This window comes from Lolium perenne, chromosome 2 (genome assembly GCF_019359855.2).
Source record: "Lolium perenne isolate Kyuss_39 chromosome 2, Kyuss_2.0, whole genome shotgun sequence".
Taxonomy (NCBI): Eukaryota; Viridiplantae; Streptophyta; class Magnoliopsida; order Poales; family Poaceae; genus Lolium; species Lolium perenne.
Genome location: NC_067245.2, coordinates 309,732,729 through 309,757,099, shown reverse-complemented (window position 1 = coordinate 309,757,099; position 24,371 = coordinate 309,732,729). Strand labels below are relative to the sequence as shown.

At 42.8% G+C, this 24,371-nt stretch overlaps 1 protein-coding gene across 1 annotated transcript in view; it reads left to right on the top strand.

The window, feature by feature from the left end:
• The first annotated feature begins 22,262 nt into the window (after window positions 1–22,262).
• Window positions 22,263–24,371, top strand: part of LOC127336872 (golgin candidate 2) — a 7,079-nt gene continuing 4,970 nt past the window's right edge. Inside the window, exons 1-2 of the mRNA XM_051363737.2 lie at window positions 22,263–22,451; window positions 22,529–23,089. Of these exons, the coding sequence (XP_051219697.1) occupies window positions 22,398–22,451; window positions 22,529–23,089 (615 nt within the window). The 5' untranslated portion in view covers window positions 22,263–22,397. The remainder of the gene's footprint in view (window positions 22,452–22,528; window positions 23,090–24,371) is intronic.

Genomic DNA, 24,371 nt, shown 5'->3' with positions numbered 1-24,371 from the left:
TTTGCTTATATATTCAACAATCCAAAAACCTGACTATAGGCAAATGAATTCAAGTGGCATTGCCACGGCTACTAGGCCGCCTCTCTTTGATGGTTTGCACTATAAGAGGTGGCGCACGAGGGCAGTTCTCTGGTTCGAAAACCTGAACTGCGACAGCGCCCTTCTTGGCAAACCTGAGGGTGATCTTTCTCCTGCTCAGGAGGAATCTTATAAGAAAGTCGATGCCATGTTTAAGGCGTCTCTCTTCAGTATTCTTGCGGACAACATTATTGACCCGTACATGACTTTTGATCATGGTAAGGATGCGTGGGATGCACTCGAGGCCAAATTTGGGGTCTCGGATGCTGGCACTGAGTTGTATGTCATGGACCAATACTATGACTACAAGATGACTGGTGAGCGCTCCGTTGTTGAGCAAGCTCATGAGATACAGTCACTTGCCAAAGAACTTGAGCGGTTTAAGTGTACCTTACCGGAAAAAATTGGCCGGTGGCATCATTGCCAAGCTTCCTTCTTCATGGAGGAACTTTTCTACTTCTCTGAAACATAAGAGACAAGATTTTTCCGTTTCGGATCTCATTGGGTATTTTCATATGGAAGAAAAGGCGAGAGCGAAGGACACACGTGCTCGAGATTTTGAGGGAGGTTCTAGTGCCAATGTGGTACAAAATAAAAACTTCAATCCCACAAGTTCAAGAACAAAGAACAAATCTGAAGGCAAAGGCAAGTTTGATGGAAAGAACAAGGCCTCACACTCAACCAACTTCAAGAAGAAGACTGATAAGAAGAAAGGGGCTTGCCATTGGGCTCCTAATTGCCCTAATCGCTATGATAATCGTGGGAACGGCGGCAAGACCGCTAATGTTGTTATTGCTGGCGATACTGAGATGAAGGACGCTGGGTACGGTATTTCCCTTACTGTCCTTTCAATATGTAACTCTCCTGACTGGTGGATTGATACAGGTGCCAATACACATGTATGTTCCGACGTTTCCATGTTTTCTTCTTATCAGGTCGCAAGGACTTGCTCTGTGCTGATGGGAAACGGCTCACGTGCTTCTGTTCATGGTGTTGGTACGGTAAATCTGAAGTTTACTTCGGGGAAGACCATCCAGCTGAAGAATGTGCAGCACGTTCCCTCCATCAATAAGAATCACGTCACCGGATTGCTCTTATGTCGAGATGGTTTTAAGTTGGGTTTTGAGTCCAATAAAGTTGTAATTTCTAAGTATGTACAATTTGTTGGAAAAGACTATGAGTGCGGAGGCTTGTTCCGCTTCTCTTTATCAGATTTATGTACTCAAATCATTAATCATGTTAGCAATGATAGTGAGTCCAATATTTGGCATTCACAACTTTGTCAAATTAATTTTGGGTGCATGACGCGGCTAGCCAATATGAATTTAATTCCGAAATTTACTACTGTCAAGAGTTCCAAGTGTCAGGTGTGTGTGCAAGCTAAGCAACCTCGCAAGTCTAATAAGACTGCTGAGGTAAGAGATTTGTCACCGCTGGAACTCATACATTCAGATCTTTGTGAGATGAATGTCGAGTTGACAAAAGGTGGAAAAAGATACTTCATGACATTAATTGATGACTCCACTCGATATTGTTATGTATACCTTCTGAAATCTAAAGATGAAGCTTTTAATCACTTCAAAATCTACAAAGCTGAAGCAGAAAACCAACTTGATCGAAAGATTAAACGGCTTAGGTCTGATCGTGGTGGAGAGTATTTTTCCAATGAGTTTGATTCTTTTTGTGCGGAGCATGGTATTATCCATGAAAGGACGCCTCCCTACTCACCTCAGTCTAATGGGGTGGCCGAAAGAAAGAACCGTACTCTAACTAATTTGGTTAACACCATGTTAGATACATCGGATCTATCCAAGGTATGGTGGGGGGATGCGATAATGACCACGTGTCATGTCCTAAACCGTGTTCCCGTAAAGAACAAAACCATTACTCCATTTGAGGAATGGGAAAGGAAAAGGCTGAAACTCTCCTACTTACGTACTTGGGGTTGCTTGGCGAAAGTGAATGTGCCAATAACCAAGAAGCGCAAGCTTGGACCAAAAACCGTGGATTGTGTTTTTCTGAGATATGCATTTCATAGCATTGGCTATAGATTTTTGATAGTGAAATCTGAGGTATCCGACATGCATGTTGGTACAATTATGGAGTAGAATGATGCGACTTTCTTTGAGGACATCTTTCCCATGAAAGAAAAGTCTAGCTCATCAAATTAGGAGATGCCTAGTTCATCAAGTCATGAGTTAGTTACAATTCCTGAACCTACCATTGCGATAGAACACTATGATAATCATGTGGAGGATGACAATGAAGCTCCCAAAAGGAGCAAGAGACAGATGACTGCAAAGTCCTTTGGTCATGATTTCATTGTGTACCTTGTGGATGATACTCCCACTTCTATTTCAGAAGCCTATGCATCTGAGGATGCTGACTACTGGAAGGAAGCTGTCCGTAGCGAGATGGATTCCATCTTAGCTAATGGAACTTGGGAGGTTACTGATTGTACTTATGGGTGCAAACCTGTAGGATGCAAGTGGGTGTTCAAGAAGAAGCTTAGGCCCGATGGTACTATTGAAAAGTACAAGGCACGACTTGTGGCCAAGGGTTATACTCAGAAAGAAGACGAAGACTTCTTTGATACATACTGACCTGTAGCTCGACTGACTACTATTCGAGTACTACTTTCCTTGGCTGCCTCACATGGTCTTCTCGTTCATCAAATGGATGTTAAGACAGCCTTCCTAAACGGAGAGCTCGATGAGGAAATTTATATGGAGCAGCCTGATGGATTTGTAGTAGATGGTCTAGAAGGAGAGGTGTGTAAGTTGTTGAAGTCTTTGTATGGTCTTAAGAAAGCACCTAAGCAGTGGCATGACAAGTTCGAAAGAACCTTAACCGCTGAAGGCTTTGTTGTAAATGAAGCTGACAAGTGTGTGTACTATCGCTATGGTGGGGGCGAGGGAGTTATCCTTTATCTCTATGTTGATGATATATTGATATTTGGGACCAGCCTTATTGTCATTAAGGAGGTCAAAGAGTTCTTATCTCGTTGCTTTGAGATGAAGGACTTAGGAGTAGCTGATGTAATCTTAAACATCAAGCTTCTTAAGGATGACGATGGTGGGATTACATTGCTTCAATCCCACAATGTGGAAAAGCTATTGAGTCGCTTCGGGTATAGCGATTGCAAGTCTTCTCCAACGCCTTATGATCCTAGTGTGCTAATTCGAAAGAACAAAAGAGCTGCTAGAGATCAATTGCGATATTCTCAAATAATTGGCTCGCTTATGTATTTAGCCAGCGCCACGAGTGACATGGGCATACCCTTCGGGTACCCATTATTAGTATACCTGGCTCGGCCCAAGATGGAGAAGACCAAATATGGAGAAGGCCCAACAAGGCAACCCGAAGAAATAGTCGACTAGGACTCTTGTAAAACCCTAGGCTGGTTGCATATATAAAGCTAGCCAGGGCACCCAAAATAGAGGGGACAACAGATAGACAGAATATAGACAACATAGCTCCGCTACGGCGGCACCCTGTAAACATACATATGCTCATATACTGGATTGCTAGCAGCACGTAGGGATCCTCCACCGAGGGGACCCGAAGCTGGGTACGTCGTGTGCCTAATCTCGTCCTCGGAATCTCCATCGTCGCTCTCTCCCGAAACCGTAGTCTACAATATGTAGGCATTGCCGAGGTGATCCCTCGTCAATTGGCGCCGACCGTGGAGATCGCGACGACTGGATTTCGTTATCCGGGCGAGATCCTTGTCATCTTCAAAGGCTGGGTCGCGCCCAACATGCAAGCGGTGGCGCGCCGGATCTACATCAACAAAGCGTCCACGTGATTTAACCAGCAGCGTTTTCATCGTCACTAAAACTCATCGGCTACTCCCGCGTTCTGTTTCTTCGTCAGTCTTGGTAGCTGGCGTATCGGCCCTGGTCATCCGTGACAACGGTTGTGGTCGATCTGTTTTCAACCTTCAAGTTTGGCTGGTGAAGTGCAGAAAAAAAAGGAAGTTACGGCCGATGGCTCTACATACTTCGTGCACGCAGATGGATTCGTCTAGCAGCAGGCCGGGTTACCCGTAGAAAAAGAAATAAGCTAGCGTCTCAAACTAGCTCTCAGTGCTGTGGATCTACACGCTTCGCTGGATCAGGTCCGGAGAAAAAAATAGCAAGGAAAGATTAAGTCCAATCCAAATAAACCAAAGTACGTGTCGGCCACGTCGTTTGGGAGAAGTCCAAAGAAGGCAAGACGGAAACGATCAAGTCCAATCCAAATAAACCAAAGATCGTGATGGAGTCCAATTCAAATAAGGCAACGGGAGATCAAGTTTAGGCAGCAAATAACAATAAAACGCCGCTCCACTTCGTCTATGTCGGGCTCCGTCCCAAATTCGTCATCCGACACAACAATCAGGTGCTACATTTCTAGTTAATTGCTATTCGCAAAATTTATTTGGCAAATATTTTTTGGCTCGTGCTATTATTTGCCCGCAAGTTTTGCGCCGCAATATAAACTGCAGATCAGGAATAAGTTTCTTCTACTTTGCTGCATCGACCCCGTTCGCCATCATGTATCTCGCCTTTTTGGTTGCACAATTCCTTCGACATCGTCATCTTCATCAAGCACGCCGGCTAGGCTCCGTGCAACTACATCAACAATGCCAGCTAGACGTCGCGCGTCTATGTCGACTGTGTCCGTTGCATGACCTGCTTCAGCGACGACTCCGTCGCACTTGATAACAAAGCTAAGTGTTCCTCTTCAGAGAGTCAATTATTATTTACTTCCGTTACACCCGAATACTCGGGGGTGCACCATTACATCATTACAATTCATCCAACACACGGGGTTGCGCCATTATATCGGTACCACAAATACATTATATTACTCGGTGAATTTATGTTCTTCGGCTCTGGATACATCTCCCTCGGTTTAGTGGATTTATTTTCTTCGGTTCGGCGGATTTATCTTCTTCGGCTTACTGGATTTATCTTATCCGGATTATCTTATAAGGTTATCATTGGTTTCCTCTAAAATAATATTGCCCGACGTATTTTTGGGTTAGTGGATTTATCATTTATGATTATTACTGGATTTAATTTCTTCGGTGGATTTATCATCTATGATTATTACTGGAGCTATTTTCTTCGGTACTGGAGTTATATTCTTCGGGTCAGTGAATTTATTTTCTTCGGGTTAATGGATCTATCTTCTTCGGTTTCATGGATTTATCATCTATGGTATATAATACTACCTGGTGCACTTCTGGTGGATTCATCTTCTATGGTTATTACTGGATTCTTCGGGTCAATGGATTCATCCTCTATGATATCTGATACGTCCAATTTGCATCACTATTTTATATCATAATTTGCTGTTATTCATTGATATATTTCATATTGGGACACAATACTTATGTTATTTCATCTATTTTGCATGTTTCATCATTATTGGAGGATCAAGCACCGGAGCCAGGATTCTGCTGGAAAAAGCACCGTCAGAATACAATATTTCGGAAGATCAACTGTGGGAGGAAATTATACCAAAAATCCTATTTTTCAAGATGACGAAGGAAGCCAGAAGGAGGGGCCAGGAGGACCCAGGGTGGGCCCACACCCTAGGGCGGCGCGGCCCATGCCCTGGCCGCGCCGCCATGTGGTTTGGGGGGCCCATGACCCCTTTCGCCTCCTTTTCTTCGCGAAACCCTTCGTCCCGAAGACCTAAGCCACAGAGGGTACCTCGCGAAGAGTTACAGCCGCCTCTGCGGGGCGGAGAACACCAGAGAGAAAAGAGCTCTCCGGCGGGCAGGAATCCGCCGGGGAAATTCCCTCCGGGAGGGGGAAATCGACGCCATCGTCACCGTCATCGAGCTGGACATCATCTCCATCACCATCATCATCATCTCCACCATCATCACCGCCGTCTCCACCGCTGGACACCGTCACCGCCGTAGCAATTTGGGTTTGATCTTGATTGTTTGATAGGGGAAACTCTCCCGGTATCGATCTCTACTTGTTGTTGATGCTATTGAGTGAAACCATTGAACCAAGTTTATGTTCAGATTGTTATTCATCATCATATCACCTCTGATCATGTTCCATATGATGTCTCGTGAGTAGTTCGTTTAGTTCTTGAGGACATGGGTGAAGTCTAAATGTTAGTAGTGAACTATGGTTGAGTAATATTCAATGGTGTGATATTTAAGTTGTGGTGTTATTCTTCTAGTGGTGTCATGTGAACGTCGACTACATGACACTTCACCATTTATGGGCCTAGGGGAATGCATCTTGTATTCGTTTGCCAATTGCGGGGTTGCCGGAGTGACGAAACCTAAACCCCGCCGGTATATCGATGCAGAGGGATCGCAGGATCTCGAGTTTAAGGCTGTGGTTAGATTTATTCTTAATTACTTTCTTGTAGTTGCGGATGCTTGCAAGGGGTATAATCACAAGTATGTATTAGTCCTAGGAAGGGCGGTACATTAGCATAGGTTCACCCACACAACACTTATCATAACAATGAAGATTATTTAGCCGTATGTAGCGAAAGCACTAGACTAAAATCCCGTGTGTCCTCGAGAACGTTTGGTCATTATAAGTAAACAAACCGGCTTGTCCTTTGTGCTAAAAAGGATTGGGCCACTCGCTGCAATTGTTACTCTCGCACTTTACTTACTCGTACTTTATTCAACCGTTACATCAAAACCCCACGAATACTTGTCTCGTGAGCATTTACGGTGAATCCTTCATCGAAACTGCTTGTCAACACCTTCTGCTCCTCGTTGGGATCGACATTCTTACTTATCGAAGATACTACGATACACCCCCTATACTTGTGGGTCATCAAGACTATTTTCTCGGCGCCGTTGCCGGGGAGTGAAGCGCTATTGGTAAGTGGAATTGGTAAGGAAAACCTTTACTGTTGTGCTGATTTTATTTCTGCCTGCTGCCATAAGTCATCATGGAGAGATCTTCTCTTCAATTTTTATTTGGGAAATCTACTACTACTGCAACGGTAGTGGATGAGGCGCCAGGTGAGGAAGTAATACCATATAAAATACCTATGAAAATTATTGAACGTGTTATGGATAACCGCTATGAAGGGGATGGAACTGTCCATCCTGGTGATCATTCTTGTTTTTGCATGAATTATGCGGGTTATTCAAATGTGCAGGTATTGCTATGGATGAAGTGAGGAAGAAACTATTCTCTTTATCGCTGTCCGGTAAAGCGGCGCATCGGTATAAATTACTTGGATAATGGGGATTCTCTTGAATGGAATGATATTGTGCCCGGTTTTATTCTAAGTTCTATCCTCCAAGTGAAATTCACAAGGATCGGAATCGCATATATAATTTTTGGCCTCATGATGGAGAGAGTATTGCCCAAGCTTGGGGGAGATTGAAGTCTTTAATGCTCAAATGCCCCATTCATGAGCTTCCTGGTAATGTTATTATTGATAATTTCTATGCGAGACTTTCTTTTCAAGACAAGACCTTGCTGGATACTTCTTGTTCTGGATCATTTACACACAACAAAGAAGAGTTTAAAAGGGACCTTCTTGATCGGATCCAAGAAAATACTGAAGGTTGGGAGAACGACAAGGATAGAGAATCAGGTATAATTTATGATTATAAATGCATTGAAGCTTTTATGGATACTGATAAATTTCGCAATATGAGTGCTACATATGGTCTTGATTCTCAAGTTGCTGCAAATCTTTATAAAGCTTTTGCCTCTCATTATGAATTGCCAAAGAAGAATTTTGATAAGTATCATGAACCGTATAAAGATAAAATTGATTCATCTATTAATAAATGCGTTGTAGTTGAAACTGCTGATCATGTTATTCCTGAAGCTTATATTGAAAAAACTCCTTTCCCTGCTAAAATGAAGGAGTACTCTGTTATAAATAGTGCGGTTCATAAAAGTGAAAAGAAACCTGTAGAACCTGAAGAAAAATAAAAGTTGAACCTACTGTTGCAATAATTAAAGATCTTGTGAGTGAAAATGTGGAGGATGGTCATATTATTTTCTGTGAAGATGCTTCTAATATTGTTTCACATCCTAATAAACCCAAACAAGCTAGTGTTCCTATGCTATCTGTTAGAATTGGTGATCATTGCTATTATGGATTATGTGATATTGGTGCAAGTGTTAGTGCTATTCCGTATGAGCTTTACACGGAGATTATGCACGAAATTGATTCTTGTGAACTTGAAGATATTGATGTGGTTATTCAGCTGGCTAATAGAGAAACTATTTCTCCAATTGGTATTGTTCGAGATGTGGAAGTTTTATGCGGTAAGATTAAATATCCTGCTGACTTTTTGGTACTTGGTTCTGCTGCTAGTGATTATTGTCCTATTATTTTTGGTAGACCTTTTCTAAATACTTGTGGAGCTATTATAGATTGCAAGAAAGAGAAAATTTTGACTAAATTTGCTGGTGAATCTTATGAGTTTAACTTCTCTAAATTTACCAAAACTCCTTATAAAGCTGATTTGCCTAGTGATGATTTTAAAATGGAGCAGTGTGCATCTATTGTTCTTGTTCCTAACAATCCTTTGCAGCAACATTTGGAGGATAGCGAGAGTGAAGTTTTTAGGAAAGAAAGAGATGAGCTTGAGGAAATCTTTCTTCGCCAGCCTATTCTCAAGCATGATTTACCGGTGGAAGATTTGGGTACAACACCACCACCAAAGGAAGATCCTGTTTTTGATTTAAAGCCCTTACCTGATAATCTTAAATATGCTCATATTGATGATAAGAAAATATATCCTGTTATTATTAGTTCTAAGATTTCAGAGATTGAGGAAGAAAGGTTATTGGAAATATTGAAGAAGCACCGAGGAGCTATTGGCTATACTCTTGATGATTTGAAAGGGATTTCTCCTTCTATTTGCCAACATGCTATTAATATGGAAGATGATGCGAAGCCTGTTGTTGAACATCAGCGTCGTCTAATTCCGAAGATGAAGGAAGTGGTAAGAAATGAGGTATTACGACTTCTTGAAGCTGGTATTATATATCCTATTGCTGATAGTAGATGGGTTAGTCCTGTACATTGCGTTCCCAAGAAAGGAGGAATGACTGTTGTGCCTAATGATAATGATGAGCTCATCCCTCAAAGAGTAGTTGTAGGGTATAGAATGTGCATTGATTTTCGAAAAGTTAATAAAGTTACTAAGAAAGATCATTACCCTTTACCATTTATTGATCAAATGCTAGAAAGATTGTCTAAAAATACTCATTTTTGTTTTCTTGATGGTTATTCCGGGTTTTCACAAATTGCTGTTAAAGCTAAAGATCAAGAGAAAACCACTTTTACTTGTCCATATGGAACTTATGCTTATAGACGCATGCCTTTTGGTTTATGTAATGCTCCTGCTACTTTTCAAAGATGCATGTCTGCTATTTTTCATGGTTTTTGTGAAAGTATTGTAGAGGTATTCATGGATGATTTTTCCGTTTATGGGAATTCTTTTGATAGCTGCTTGCGAAACCTTGATAAAGTTTTGCAGAGATGTGAAGAAACTAACCTTGTTCTTAATTGGGAGAAATGCCACTTTATGGTTAATGAAGGAATTGTATTGGGACATAAAATTTCTGAGAGAGGTATTGAAGTTGATAGAGCTAAAGTTGAAGCAATTGAGAAGATGCCCTATCCGAGGGATGTTAAAGGTATTCGTAGTGTTCTTGGTCATCTTTGGGTTTTATAGGAGATTTATTAAAGATTTCTCCAAGATTTCAAAGCCTCTTACTAATCTTCTTCAAAAAGATGTACCATTTGTTTTTGATAATGATTGTAAGGAAGCTTTTGAAACTCTTAAGAAAGCCTTAACAACTGCTCCTATAGTTGAACCTCCTGATTGGAACTTACCATTTGAAATTATGTGTGATGCTAGTGATTTTCTTGTAAGTATTGTTCTTGGACAATGAGTAGATAAAAAACTGAATGTTATTCATTATGCTAGTAAAACTCTTGATGCTGCTCAAAGAAATTATGCTACAACTGAAAAAGAATTATTAGCTGTAGTCTTTGCTTGTGATAAATTTAGATCTTATATTGTTGATTCAAAAGTTACGATTCATACTGATCATGCTGCAATTAGATACCTTATGACAAAGAAAGATGCTAAGCCGAGGCTTATTAGATGGGTACTTCTTTTGCAAGAATTTGATTTACATATTGTAGATAGGAAAGGTGCTGATAATCCTGTTGCTGATAATTTGTCTAGATTTGAAAATATTGCTTATGATCCTGTTCCTGTTAATGATAGTTTTCCAAATGAACAATTGGCTGTAATAAAGGTGAGCTCGCGAGACAGTCCTTGGTATGCTGATTATGCTAACTTTATTGTTTCCAAGTACTTGCCTCCAACCTTTTCAGCTCAGCAAAGGAGGAAATTCTTTTATGACTTGAGGCATTATTTCTGGGATGACCCACACTTATATAAAGAAGGAGTGGATGGTATTATGCGAAGATGTGTTCCCGAATATGAACAACAAGAGATATTGAGTAAATGTCATGGTAGTGCTTATGGAGGACATCACGCCGGAGAAAGAACCGCGCAAAAGGTTCTACAATCAGGTTTTTATTGGCCAACTCTCTTCAAGGATGCGAGAAAGTTTATTTTATCTTGTGATGAATGCCAAAGGGTTGGTAATATCTCCAGACGTAATGAAATGCCTATGAATTATACTCTTGTTATTGAACCATTTGATTGTTGGGGATTTGACTTCATGGGACCTTTTCCGTCTTCAGAAGGTAACACTCACATACTTGTTGCTGTTGATTATGTTACTAAATGGGTGGAAGCCATACCTACAAAAAGTGCTGATGGTGAGACCTCTTTAAGAATGCTTTTAGATATTATTTTTCCTAGATTTGGAGTGCCTAGATATATTATGACTGATGGAGGTTCTCATTTTATTCATGGAGGTTTTAGAAAAACTCTTGCTAGGTATGGTATTAATCATAGAATTGCTTCCGCTTATCATCCTCAAACTAGTGGTCAAGTAGAATTATCAAATAGAGAGATTAAATCTATTTTGGGAAAGACTATTAATAAAACTAGAAAGAATTGGGCTAGTAAATTGAAGGATGCACTATGGGCTTATAGAACTGCTTATAAAAATCCCATGGGAATGTCACCTTATAAAATGGTTTACGGAAAAGCTTGTCATTTACCTTTAGAACTAGAGCACAAAGCTTATTGGGCTGTTAGAGAATTAAATAAAGATCCTAAACTTGCCGGTGATAAGAGGTTGTTGCAATTAAGTTCTCTAGATGAATGGAGAAGTGAGGCTTATGAAAATGCTAAACTCTTTAAAGAGAAAGTTAAAAAATGGCATGATAGAAGGATTATCAAAAGAGAATTTAATATTGGGGATAAAGTCCTATTGTATCGGTCTCGTCTCAGATTCTTTGCAGGGAAATTACTCTCGAAATGGGAAGGACCATATGTTGTCGAGGAGGTGTATCGTTCAGGAGCAATTAAAATTAGCTCTCTCCAAGGCAATGCTACGCAAGTGGTGAATGGACAAAGACTCAAGCATTATATCTCGGGTGATTCCTATAATGTTGATGTTGATATTATTCAAGTGGAAACACCGGAGGCTTTCATAAAAAGGCAAATTGACAGTCCGCCAGAACCCGACTTTGAATAGGTAACAGTACTGGTAATGAAAAGTACGCAATTTACTTTCCGAACAATATTTCTGCTGTTTTTGGAAAATATAAAAAATTACGAGTTCGAAACGGAGTGGAAAGGACGCACGAGGGCGTGCCACCATAGGCCGGCGCGGCCTGACCTGGGCCCGCGCCGCCCTATGGTTTGGCCGCCTCGTCGCCCCTTTCCGACTCTGGTTCGATCTGGTACTTTCCGTTTGTCGTAAAACTTTTTGCTATATAATCCCCCGGACCCCTGGAGGTCCGTATATCGTTTTCTCGACGTGTTTTGTTTCAAGCTGTTTCTGCCAGGATCTGTTTTCGGTCTAGAAGCACCATGGCCTCCAACAACAAGGGCAAGGGGTTTTCGGAGGAAGAAGTGAAGAGGGTGCCATCAAGACAAGAGCAGCAAGCCGGAGGGAGCAAGCAAATCTTGGTGGGATCTGTTGACACTCGACGTTCTTTTTCTCATAACTTGCAGGGACCTTTACCACCCGCTCGTAGCCTCGACTCCTTCCCTGTGTTGGAGGAAGCTCTACGGACTACCGATGAGTTTTGTGATCAATATCGGGCTCTGAGAAGGGAAGTGGAGATACTCCAGGAGGAGAATTGTCGTCTCCGAAGATTACTGGAATACCATTCGATTCGCATCACAAGGACATCATCGCCAACTTCAGATAACAATGAATATCTTCGAGTTTTAGTGCAGAATTGCCAAGCTGAGAAACTGAAGCTAAAGGAGCTCGTTAAGAAGCTTATCAGGAGTTCATCACCACCATCGCCTCAGGAGTAATTCATCATCGGTATTGGCATCCCCTTGGTTTGTTCCAAGCTTGGGGGAGTGCCGCGGTATCACATTATCACTACCTTTTACTTTTATTGTCAAGTAGTGTCATATCATGAGTAGGGAAGTTATCATATAAGATGGGTTGCAGTTTGGAAGTATCTCTCCTTGAGTTGGTTATCTATGTATCCCTTGGTGTGAGTTATCGTCATGGAATATTAATGAGAAGTCTTATCATTTACATATTGCACATCTTATTTTAGTTTGCAATCTCTATTATATGATTTACCTTGTTGTTAGTATTGGTATCACTTTGGGAGCATTGAATAAATCTATTTGGTTTTGGCAAACTTAGCATTGGTCAAATAGCAACAACACTTTGAGGTTTAAGTAGAAAAGAGAAATACATGTAGATGTTTCATTGTCTTTCTTGTTAGCTCATAGCTTATTATTCTGAAGTTAAGATTGTTTGTGCTTACAAGGAAGATACATGATTGTTTCTATCATATGTATATTTGTTTGTTTCCCTCGACTCTTATGCTTGCTAATTAACCTTGCTAGCCAAAGACCTGCACTGAGAGGGAATACTTCTCGTGCATCCAAACCTTAACCCAAACTTGTGCCATTTGTGTCCACCATACCTACCTACTACATGGTATTTTCTGCCATTCCAAGTAAATACTTCATGTGCTACCTTTAAACCATTCAAAACTTAGAATCTCTTATTTGTGTCAATGTTTCATAGCTCATGAGGAAGTATGTGGTGTTTTATCTTTCAATCTTGTTGGGCAACTTTCACCAATGGACTAGTGGCTTCATCCGCTTATCCAATAATTTTGCAAAAGAGCTGGCAATGGGATTCCCAGTCCCAAATTAATTAAACTAAATAGACACTCCTCCATGGTATGTGATTGATGGACGGCACCCGAAGGATTCGGTTAGCCATGGCTTGTGTAAGCAAAGGTTGGGGGGAGTGTCATCATAATAATAAAGCTAAAATAAAAAGGCACTCCTTCATGGTATGAGATCGTTAGCAGGCACCCGAGGATTCGGTTAGCCATGGTTTGTGAAAGAAAGGTTGGAAGGAGTGCCACACAAAATGAAAATAATATGGGAGCCGCTCTTTGAAGGTTGTCTGGCAAGGGGGTTAGAGTACCCGCTACCAGTCGTTGACAACAACAAACACCTCTCAAAATGTTACTTTCATTCTCTTTATATGATTGCAAAACTGAAAAAGCTCTAGCACATGATTTAATCACTGCTTCCCTCTGCGAAGGGCATGTCTTTTACTTTATGTTGAGTCAGTAAACCTATTTCCCTCCATCTCAAGCAAGCATTTGAGTAGTTGTGATCAAACCATTATATTGTGATTCGCTACATCATGTCTTTTATTCTTCCTTGTTTAGTACAAGTTTTATCTGAATGAATATAGCTTTGCAAGTTATCAATGATCATGAAAAGACCATTATGATTGAGTATGCAAGTTGTGCCTTATAAACTTTAACATGAGAGCGCTGCTCAATGAGGTAAATATAATCTGTTAATTGTTCTCTGACCAAGAACGAAGTTTGCCATCACCAATTATGATTTCTTATGCACCTTTACTTGTGACTACCTTATACTTGTTTCAAGATGAGTTATAAGAGGTTGTTTACTATAATGTCCTGTGTGAATGAATATGATGCTTCTTGTCAGTATTTTATTTATCGACTCTTCACTCCATAAACATGTGGTCCTGTCTATCGAGCTCAGTTTCGCTTGGGGACAAGCGAAGTCTAAGCTTGGGGGGAGTTGATACGTCCAATTTGCATCACTATTTTATATCATAATTTGCTGTTATTCATTGATATATTTCATATTGGGACACAATACTTATGTTATTTCATCTATTTTGCATGTTTCATCATTATTGGAGGATCAAGCACGGAGCCGAGGATTACTGTTTGGAAAAACACCGTCAGAATACAATATTTCGGAAGATCAACTGTGGGAGGAAATTATACCAAAAATCCTATTTTTCAAGATGACGAAGGAAGCCAGAAGGAGGGACCAGGAGGACCCAGGGTGGGCCCACACCCTAGGGCGGCGCGGCCCATGCCCTGGCCGCGCCGCCATGTGGTTTGGGGGGCCCACGACCCCTTTCGCCTCCTTTTCTTCGCGAAACCCTTCGTCCCGAAGACCTAAGCCACAGAGGGTACCTCGCGAAGAGTTACAGCCGCCTCTGCGGGGCGGAGAACACCAGAGAGAAAGAGCTCTCCGGCGGGCGAGGAATCCGCGGGAAATTCCCTCCGGGAGGGGGAAATCGACGCCATCGTCACCGTCATCGAGCTGGACATCATCTCCATCACCATCATCATCATCTCCACCATCATCACCGCCGTCTCCACCGCTGGACACCGTCACCGCCGTAGCAATTTGGGTTTGATCTTGATTGTTTGATAGGGGAAACTCTCCCGGTATCGATCTCTACTTGTTGTTGATGCTATTGAGTGAAACCATTGAACCAAGTTTATGTTCAGATTGTTATTCATCATCATATCACCTCTGATCATGTTCCATATGATGTCTCGTGAGTAGTTCGTTTAGTTCTTGAGGACATGGGTGAAGTCTAAATGTTAGTAGTGAACTATGGTTGAGTAATATTCAATGGTGTGATATTTAAGTTGTGGTGTTATTCTTCTAGTGGTGTCATGTGAACGTCGACTACATGACACTTCACCATTTATGGGCCTAGGGGAATGCATCTTGTATTCGTTTGCCAATTGCGGGGTTGCCGGAGTGACGAAACCTAAACCCCCGCCGGTATATCGATGCAGGAGGGATCGCGAGGATCTCGAGTTTAAGGCTGTGGTTAGATTTATTCTTAATTACTTTCTTGTAGTTGCGGATGCTTGCAAGGGGTATAATCACAAGTATGTATTAGTCCTAGGAAGGGCGGTACATTAGCATAGGTTCACCCACACAACACTTATCATAACAATGAAGATTATTTAGCCGTATGTAGCGAAAGCACTAGACTAAAATCCCGTGTGTCCTCGAGAACGTTTGGTCATTATAAGTAAACAAACCGGCTTGTCCTTTGTGCTAAAAAGGATTGGGCCACTCGCTGCAATTGTTACTCTCGCACTTTACTTACTCGTACTTTATTCAACTGTTACATCAAAACCCCCTGAATACTTGTCTGTGAGCATTTACAGTGAATCCTTCATCGAAATCGCTTGTCAACACCTTCGCTCCACGTTGGGATCGACATTCTTACTTAACGAAGATACTACGATACACCCCCTCTTCTTGTGGGTCTTCAAGACTATTTTCTGGCGCCGCTGCTCTTGGGGAGTGAAGCGCTATTGGTAAGTGGAATTGGTAAGGAAAACCTTTACTGTTGTGCTGATTTTATTTCTGCCTGCTGCCATAAGTCATCATGGAGAGATCTTCTCTTCAATTTTTATTTGGGAAATCTACTACTACTGCAACGGTAGTGGATGAGGCGCCAGGTGAGGAAGTAATACCATATAAAATACCTATGAAAATTATTGAACGTGTTATGGATAACCGCTATGAAGGGGATGGAACTGTCCATCCTGGTGATCATTTACTGTTTTTGCATGAATTATGCGGGTTATTCAAATGTGCAGGTATTGCTATGGATGAAGTGAGGAAGAAACTATTCTCTTTATCGCTGTCTGGTAAAGCGGCGCATTGGTATAAATTACTGGATAAGGAGGTGTCGAAGAATTATCTTCAAGGAGGTGCCGAAGAATTATCCTCAAGGAGGTCCCGAAAAATTACCTTCAAGGAGGTCCCGAAGAATTATCCTCAAGGTGGTCTCGAAGAATTATCTTCAGGGAGGACCCGAAATTTTTTCCTCAGGGAGGACCCGAAGAATTGTCCTCAAAGAGGACCCGAAGAAATTTTCCTGAAGGAGGAACTTGACGAAATTTTCATCAAAAAAAAGGGGTGGACAAATCTTCGGGTCCATTGACTCGTCATATTGTTCCGAGCAAGAGCACCGGTGATGTACCCGACAATATAGAATAACCAATATATTCGGCTGTCTCATCAAGCCCGAGAGAAAAATAGAAAAACCCGCAAAATGGGTCATTGCATCAGCCGAACAAGGCACTTGACAAAATATTCTCAGAACGCCAAAGTTGCGAACAATTTCTGAATGCCGCAAAACTCTGCGAAGGTAAGACCCCAAATCCGTTCTGTGTGGCGTGCTCCTTTGCTGTAAGCAAATTGGCTCGATTTGTATCAAGACCAGGAGATGTTCATTGGCATGCTCTTGAGAGAGTGTTGCGCTATTTGAAAGGCACTGCGATCTATGGTATTCACTATACTGGGTATTCGAGGGTACTTGAGGGTTATAGTGATTCCAATTGGATTTCTGATGCTGATGAGACTAAAGCCACAAGTGGTTATTTGTTTACACTTGGTGGTGGCACTGTTTCCTGGAAGTCTTGCAAGCAGACCATCTTAACGAGGTCAACAATGGAAGCAGAACTCACTGCAGTAGACACTACCACTGTTAAAGCAGAGTGGCTTCGTGAACTCTTGATGGACTTACCTGTGGTTGAGAAACCAATACCCGTAATTCCTATGAACTGTGATAATCAAACTGTGATCATCAAAGTAAACAGTTCTAAGGATAATATGAAGTCATCAAGGCATGTGAAGTGGAGATTGAAATCTGTCAGGAAAATGAGAAACTCCGGAGTTATTGCGTTGGATTATATCCAAACGTCTAGAAACTTGGCAGATCCTTTCACAAAGGGTCTATCACGAATGTGATAGAGAATGCATCGAGGGAGATGGGTTGAGACCCACACTATGAGTTGCCTACAGTGGTAACCCACTCTATGTGATTGGAGATCCCGTGGATTGGAGCTGGGAGACAAGTTGTTAGTCAGCTGGGAGGAGAGTATCTATATACTGAATTTACCCTCTCCGTGAAGATGCAATACTCTCCTGATCTGCATGGCAGGTTGATATTTATCTTAATGTGTTCTAAGTGGCTTATTCAAGCAAAGATGTTGTCCTGCAGAACATCTTCTGAAGAACACACATATGTGAGTCTGATTATTAAACGTCGCAATCTATGAGAGTTGGGTGCTCTCTAATAAGCTCATGAAAGGCCATGGAGTATGACGTATAAGCTCCACACCGCGAGGAAGCCTCGCGGCAGCCCTGTATCGATCTAGGCTTTGTGTGAAGCTAGTTCGCAGAAAAGTTGTAGTTCATGGCGTAGTTCACTATTCAAGTTGCAAACTAGTGTAGCATGAAGTTCTTAGTGGAAGTTCAACTTAACAGTCTCCACCGTGTACCGGTATATAAAACAATGATTCTGGAATAATGGTATTAGATGTGCCAATGAGACTTTGTGGGGGATTGCTGGAATTTTGCCTTGGGCCTTAGCCCATGTCCCAATACAAATTCTGAAATTATCTTGGCCCATGTGGGAATGGAAAGGGGTGGAACTAAAGTTTAGTCCCACATTGCTAGTTGGGAGAGAGTTGGAGTGGTATATAAGGTGGACTCTTTTAGTCCTAGTAAGTGATTGAGAAGAGAGAGAGCCCTCACGCACTCCTCCTCCTCTGCCGCCCGCCTCGTCACGCACGTCACGACGCGTCGCGGGTTGCGGGAATCTCGCCGAGCCGAGCTTATCTTTTTGCTGTTTGGGAAATTAATTGTGTAATGGCTGCGTCCCACGACCTTCCCGAACCGCACTACATAAGCGCGGATGCATACCTAGCCTGTACGAGACACTACATGCGACCGCCTCTTTCCAGTTCATTGCGCCGCCGCCTTCGTCTTCCTCATCCCGTCCTTCGGCGTGCACCGAGCGGCGGGACAGTAGGCCTCCGGAACCCTGGCTCTCGTAGACCTGTATGGGTGAGGGGCAATCAGGTTTTTGGGGAGCGCTTACGCGTGACTACTGGCAACATGGCGTCGTCCGACGACGAGTTCCCGAACGACGACTTCTTCCCGGACATCGACAACCTCTTCGGCAACCTCAACATGGGCGACAACAACCAGGATGCCGCCAACATCGCCGCTGTTGCTGCTGCTGCCGCCAACGCTGGACGGTATGCGTTTCTGTCCTTCTTTGTTTCAGATCTTGCTAGATTTCCTAGTACTGCCATTTGGAGTAGATGCGATAGGTTTATCCTGTCTAGATGCTATCTGTTCATCTACTCTGTCGATATGCATGATTAGTTCATCTGCTATTTCTGTAGTCATGATTTATCAAGTATTAGTTCGCTTTAGTTCATATGATAATTTGCTTATATATTCAACAAATACCTCCAGACGTCGTTCGGAAGAAGCTACTGTAGTCGACGCGAGAGGTTGGAGGGGTCGCCATTCGACCGTAAAGAACAACAACGAAGAAAGCGTTGTCGTGGTGAACCTCCAAAGAGAATCAGCGTTGCTCCCCTGCAGCAGATGAAGCGGCCAACCGCCAGAGACATCGAACATATTTCCTTCCTCGCCTCCATGACGAGCAGAAGAGAGAAAGCTCAAGTGCTTACCGCCACCGCCAGATCTACAAGTACGGACCTTGTTCAAGGAGATACCGGCAAGGATCGCCTTCACCACCTCCGGCTCCGACCGCTGGAGCTCCATGGGAAGAAGGGGAACCACCGGGGTGCACCAGATCTGGCCTAGGAGATCCAGACTCGTCTCAAAACCAGCAGAACGCCGAAAACTAGAGCTACACGTGGAACCCTACTACTACTATGTATATGGGGGATTTCAGCACCTCTCCTATGCCATCTCCAGCCAGGGCCGGCTCTGGCCCAGGGCAAGAAGTGCGACGGCCCGGGGCCCAACCAAAACGGGGGCCCATTATTTCTGGCACAGTGCATATAGGAAAAGGTAGAAGGAAAAAATTAGGCCCATCTAGCAAGCACGCAGCTTAAATTGGGCCCATTTATAGAATTCGCCCTGGGACCCTCCAAATCCTAGAGCCGGCCCTGTCTCCAGCCGACCGCACCACCGGGGAAGGCTCAGGATTGGCCCGACCTTTCACGGGAGACTCAAAGGGCGAGGGAAGAGAAGCACAAAAAGGGGAAAATTCCGACCATAGTACCGCCACCATGATCATTGTAGGGATGAATATCCTCAATGCTATTTAAATTGAACAATAGATGATTAGCGAGTGTCCTAGTGACGTGGGGTTAAGTATCAACAGTTTAACCGTTATTAGGGGGTTTGTACGTTGGCCTTATGATAAAGGTCGTCGTGCACTATACGAGAGTTGATACAACGATATTTTTGGTTTAAAAAAGGTTGCGCCGTCTTGATGGAGCGTGGCTTAATCCTATGTTAGGAGAGTGTCGAAGTGGTTGAGGACGGACCCCGAGTCGAACAAGGTTTCCCGAGGGCCAAGTCAAGGTCCCAAACATCATTGGTCCAAGTTAAAGAGGACTCCTTGGACCCGAGACTAGAGTCCAAGTGGAGCTCTAACCCTCTCCCCTTTCTTGTATTGATGTATGAAGTGAATAAATACTCAACCCCCTTGGAAAAATTGATATAGAAAAGGGATCCTCAACAAATAACCAAGTCTACACTTCATGTTGGTAGTTAGGAGGGGTACAAAGGTAATGTCTGGTCCATAGTCTATGAGGAATGTGGATCCCAATCAAGCCTCCACCTAATGGGCGCATCTTTGACCTTGTCTTTTATCCATTGTCTTAATCTTTGACTTACTGACCATGACATGACCAGGGCTACTTGTTGATCAGTCTTGACTTGACATTGCTTAAATTTTATCCATGTAGACGCCTTGTAGGCTTTAGGTTCACTAAGATCCTCTTAAAAGTGTAACGAATAACAATTCTTACGCTCTTGGTGACCTTTTAAGAAGTGTGCTACCCATTCTTACAATAATTAATTTTCCTCAAAATTATTTTATATTGATGATCAAGAGTACCACTTAAAAGCTCCTCTTAAAGTGTAAGGACTAACCATTTTCGGCCAAGATTTTGATAGTACAATTTTGCCCGTGATAAAAAGCAAAAATATCAAGAACTGATCGCACACAAGGAGCCCACTGTCCCGGTGATCTTTCAAAAATCAAACAATATCACTACTATTGAGGATAAGCTTGCTACTAGCGGAAAAAGTTTCCTTTACTTGCAATGAAGCCGCAAAAAAAAATATCAAGGAGAATCATTAAATCTAGAAATAACAAAATAAAATGTTTTTCTCAAATATCTAGCTTTTGCAATTTTATGCCACAACTTATCTGAAGTTTCTAGTTTCCACCACCACTTCATAATGTGACTAATTTTTTTTCCTCAAAATATTTATTCCTAACCCACCTTTCCTCTTGAATCTACAATCTTTGTCCCACCTCACCATATAGTAATTTTTATATTTCTTTCCTTTTTTCTAGAAAAATCTTTTCATGTTCTTATCTACTTTCTTAATGAAATATTTTATGGGAAGAAACATGGGCTTAGCATAGTATGAAAGAGTAGACAAAGAGGCATCAATTAAAAATTTCTTCGTAACACTAAGACATTGAATTGCCAACCCAAGCATCCAACTTATGGACTAGCTTAACATCAATAAAATTCCTATCTGATTATTTCAAAGCAACAACGAAATATAGGCACTCCCAAATAGTTCGTAGGCAAAGTACCAACTTTACGGCCAAATAAATTGGAATATAATTCAACAATGGTTTTATCTCCACCAATAGTTAAAATATTCACTCTTTTTGAAATTAGTTTTCAAACCTGACATCAGCTCAAAAATGTAGAGAAGGAGTTTAAGGCTAACTACTTTTTCTGGATCATAACTAATACTACATAACATCATACCCGAGAATAGAACCACCTTTGTTATATGATCTTGAGCACCAAACACACAAACGAATCATTTGACTGAGCTATCAATACAATTTTAGGTAGGCATTCTACAACCACATTAAACAGGGTAGAGGATATAGGATCTCTGCCCACCCTTTTGAACATTTCATTATTCAGTACGCTCGCATGCCATCAGAAGAGCTTGTTTAATCCAGGAACACAATATATATCATTAAACCCACTGAACATATATATTGTTGGAGAATGTTTCAATTTACCGTGTTTGTATGCCTTTTCCGATGTTCAACCTAATCATCAATCCACAATGCTTCCATGAATGTGCGACTTCCGCGTGTTTGAGATGGAGAAATACAGTGTACAATATTGTCGACGTAACTTATAGGTTCAACTCATTCGCAAAAGGAAAAACCAAGTCAAATTACAATGTACGATTAAGTTAAAAGAATAGAAGTTGATATACGATCAAGTTGCAAGAACAGAAATTGCCGAATTATTAGTACACGATCAAATTCAACCCGAACACCATTTGAGTAATTGAGCAGTGGCTAGTGATAGTGAGTAGAAGGGATTTAGTGCACATGGGTACGAGTGCTCCTTCACTTTTAGATTTTTGAAAATTTTAAAATCTCACACTTGGATATCTTAAAAAATTACGGCGTTAAATATATAGATAGATATGTACAAGAGGAGTGTACTCGAAAAAGTCCCGACAAAAGGTTGTCAGATTTTGTATTTCCCAAGCTACAACGTATTTTTAAACATGACTTTTTTGCATACACATTTTTTTGTATATATCTATCAATATATGTAATGTCATAATTTGTGGAAACATGACATGTGAGGTTTTGAAATTTTTAAAAATCTAAAAGTGAGGAGAGCTAGGTAGCCATGTGTCAAAGACACTTTCTGGTAGTGAGCGCTACAATCGAGAACACCCTTCGCTCTGTTCGCTGTTAGCCGGCACGGCGGTTCCGCAGTCCACCAGCTACGGGCCCGCCGGATCCACCAACCCGCGCCGCCGCCGCCGCCGCCGCCGCAGTTTCGCACGCGCCGGCGACATGGCGGGATGGATCTCCTCGAAGCTCAAAGCGGCGGAAACCCTCCTCCACCAAGCAAGCGCCGCCGCCTCCCGCCTTCCCCTCTCCCCTCTCCCCACCCCGTCTAACTCCTCACTCGTATTCTCCGGCAGATCGACCAGCAGGCGGCGGACACGCTCGGCAAGTCCTCCTCCGCCTCCGACCTCACCGCCCTCCACCAGCCTCCCTCCTCCTCCGCCTCCGCGATCCTCGACTCCCCCGCCCCGCGCAGGCCGCCGCCCGCGACCCCGCCTCCCTCCCTCGGCCTCCGCCTCGCCGCCAGGCGCCACTCCCAGCCTCCCCCGCCGCCTCCCTCCGCGCCCCGCCGCTCCGCCTCCGCCGCGGCGGATCTCTCGGCGCAGGATCGGCCCGCTGGCGAGCCTGCGGGGTCGGTCAAGGCGGAGGATGATCGGAGGGATCGAGGGGAGGACGGGAAGGGAGACCCGTCTGAGAGCGGGAGCGGGAGCGATGAGGATTCGGATGGGTCCGGGAGCGACGATTCCGAGGAAGAGCGGCGGAGGGAGGAGGAGAGGACCCGGCGACGGGCTGAGCGGCTCGCGGCGATGGCCGCAAGAGCGATCGCGGAGAGGGAGGAGGCCGTGGCGAGGCTCGAGGGGGAGAAGACCAGTCTGGAGAAGCTGCTCGCCATGCGCGAGAAGGAGCAAGCTCAGGAGGTGAGTCTGCTTGTCGAGTTTAGGTTTCCTCGTGGTAGTTTGAGACATCTTTGACATGGCTACTCCTTGGCTCAGTTTAACACATTGAAAGAGAATGTTCTCAGCCTTAGCATAGATGTTAACTCTGCGTGAGTGACTCACGGAATTCTTGAATTAGTACAGTTAGTTCATGGATCTTATTGAACTTTTTAAGCAACCTGCCAATGGGCTTATCATGTTTGTAGATTGTGGTGAATAATACAATTCCAATTATGTCGATGGGCCTTGCTCTTGCTATCACTATTCTATTACTGCTATGAGTTTTTAGCACTGTAATATGAATATCTGCTGCCGTGCTCGGTTGATTTTATATTACTATACTTTTATCAGGGGTCGTTTTAGCATGTACTCTTCATGGCTAAAAAGTTTTTAATTAGGACACGACTAGCGAGCGGCCGCATGCCCGTTAGTTATTCTGAGCGGTCATACCAAAATGGAAAGTGCTCACACGTAAAGATGTGTACAGCTGTCAAAAAAGGTAGGCTAGCTGATATCACTTTGTTGTTTAAAAAAAGCTGTAACTTTTAAACCGTGCGGCGAAATTACAATCCGTTTTCACTTTTAGAATCCGAACGACGAGAGCTTCGAAACTAGACCACATTTTCATATGTTTCGACGCAATTTTTTAACAAGCAACTTTGATGTACGACAGAGCAACTTTGTTGTGCGGGAAAACAATTTTGGTATGCGGCAAAGCAACTTTGGTGTGCAACAAAAACACTTGATTCACAACGATGGTAGGCTTCACAACAGCTGCAGCAACAACTCCTAATGTTACTCTACATGACACTAAAATTGCTCGGCCGAGTACCAAAGTTGCTCGCAGGACACTAAAAATTGCTCGGTCGGGCGCCAAAGTTGCTGTTCAAAAACAGCGCGCCGGGTACCAAAGTTGCTCTGCAGGGCACTTAAGTTGCTTCGTCACACATTGAAATTGCTCCCATGACACCAAAATTATTGTCGGGCACCAAAAGTTGTGCCTTCGTGTACCAAAAGGTGTTCATGTTCGTTGCACACCAAAGTTGCTTTGTCGCACACCAAAGTTGTTTTCCTGCACAATAAAGTTGCTCTGTCGCGCATCAAAGTTGCTTGTTAAAAAATTTCGTCGAAACATATGAAAATGTGGTCTAGTTTTGAAGCTCTCATCGTGGAGATTTTAAAAGTGAAAACGAATTGTAATTTCATCGCACGGTTTAAAAGTTACAGTTTTTTAAAAAATGACACCTAACATTAACTAGCCTAC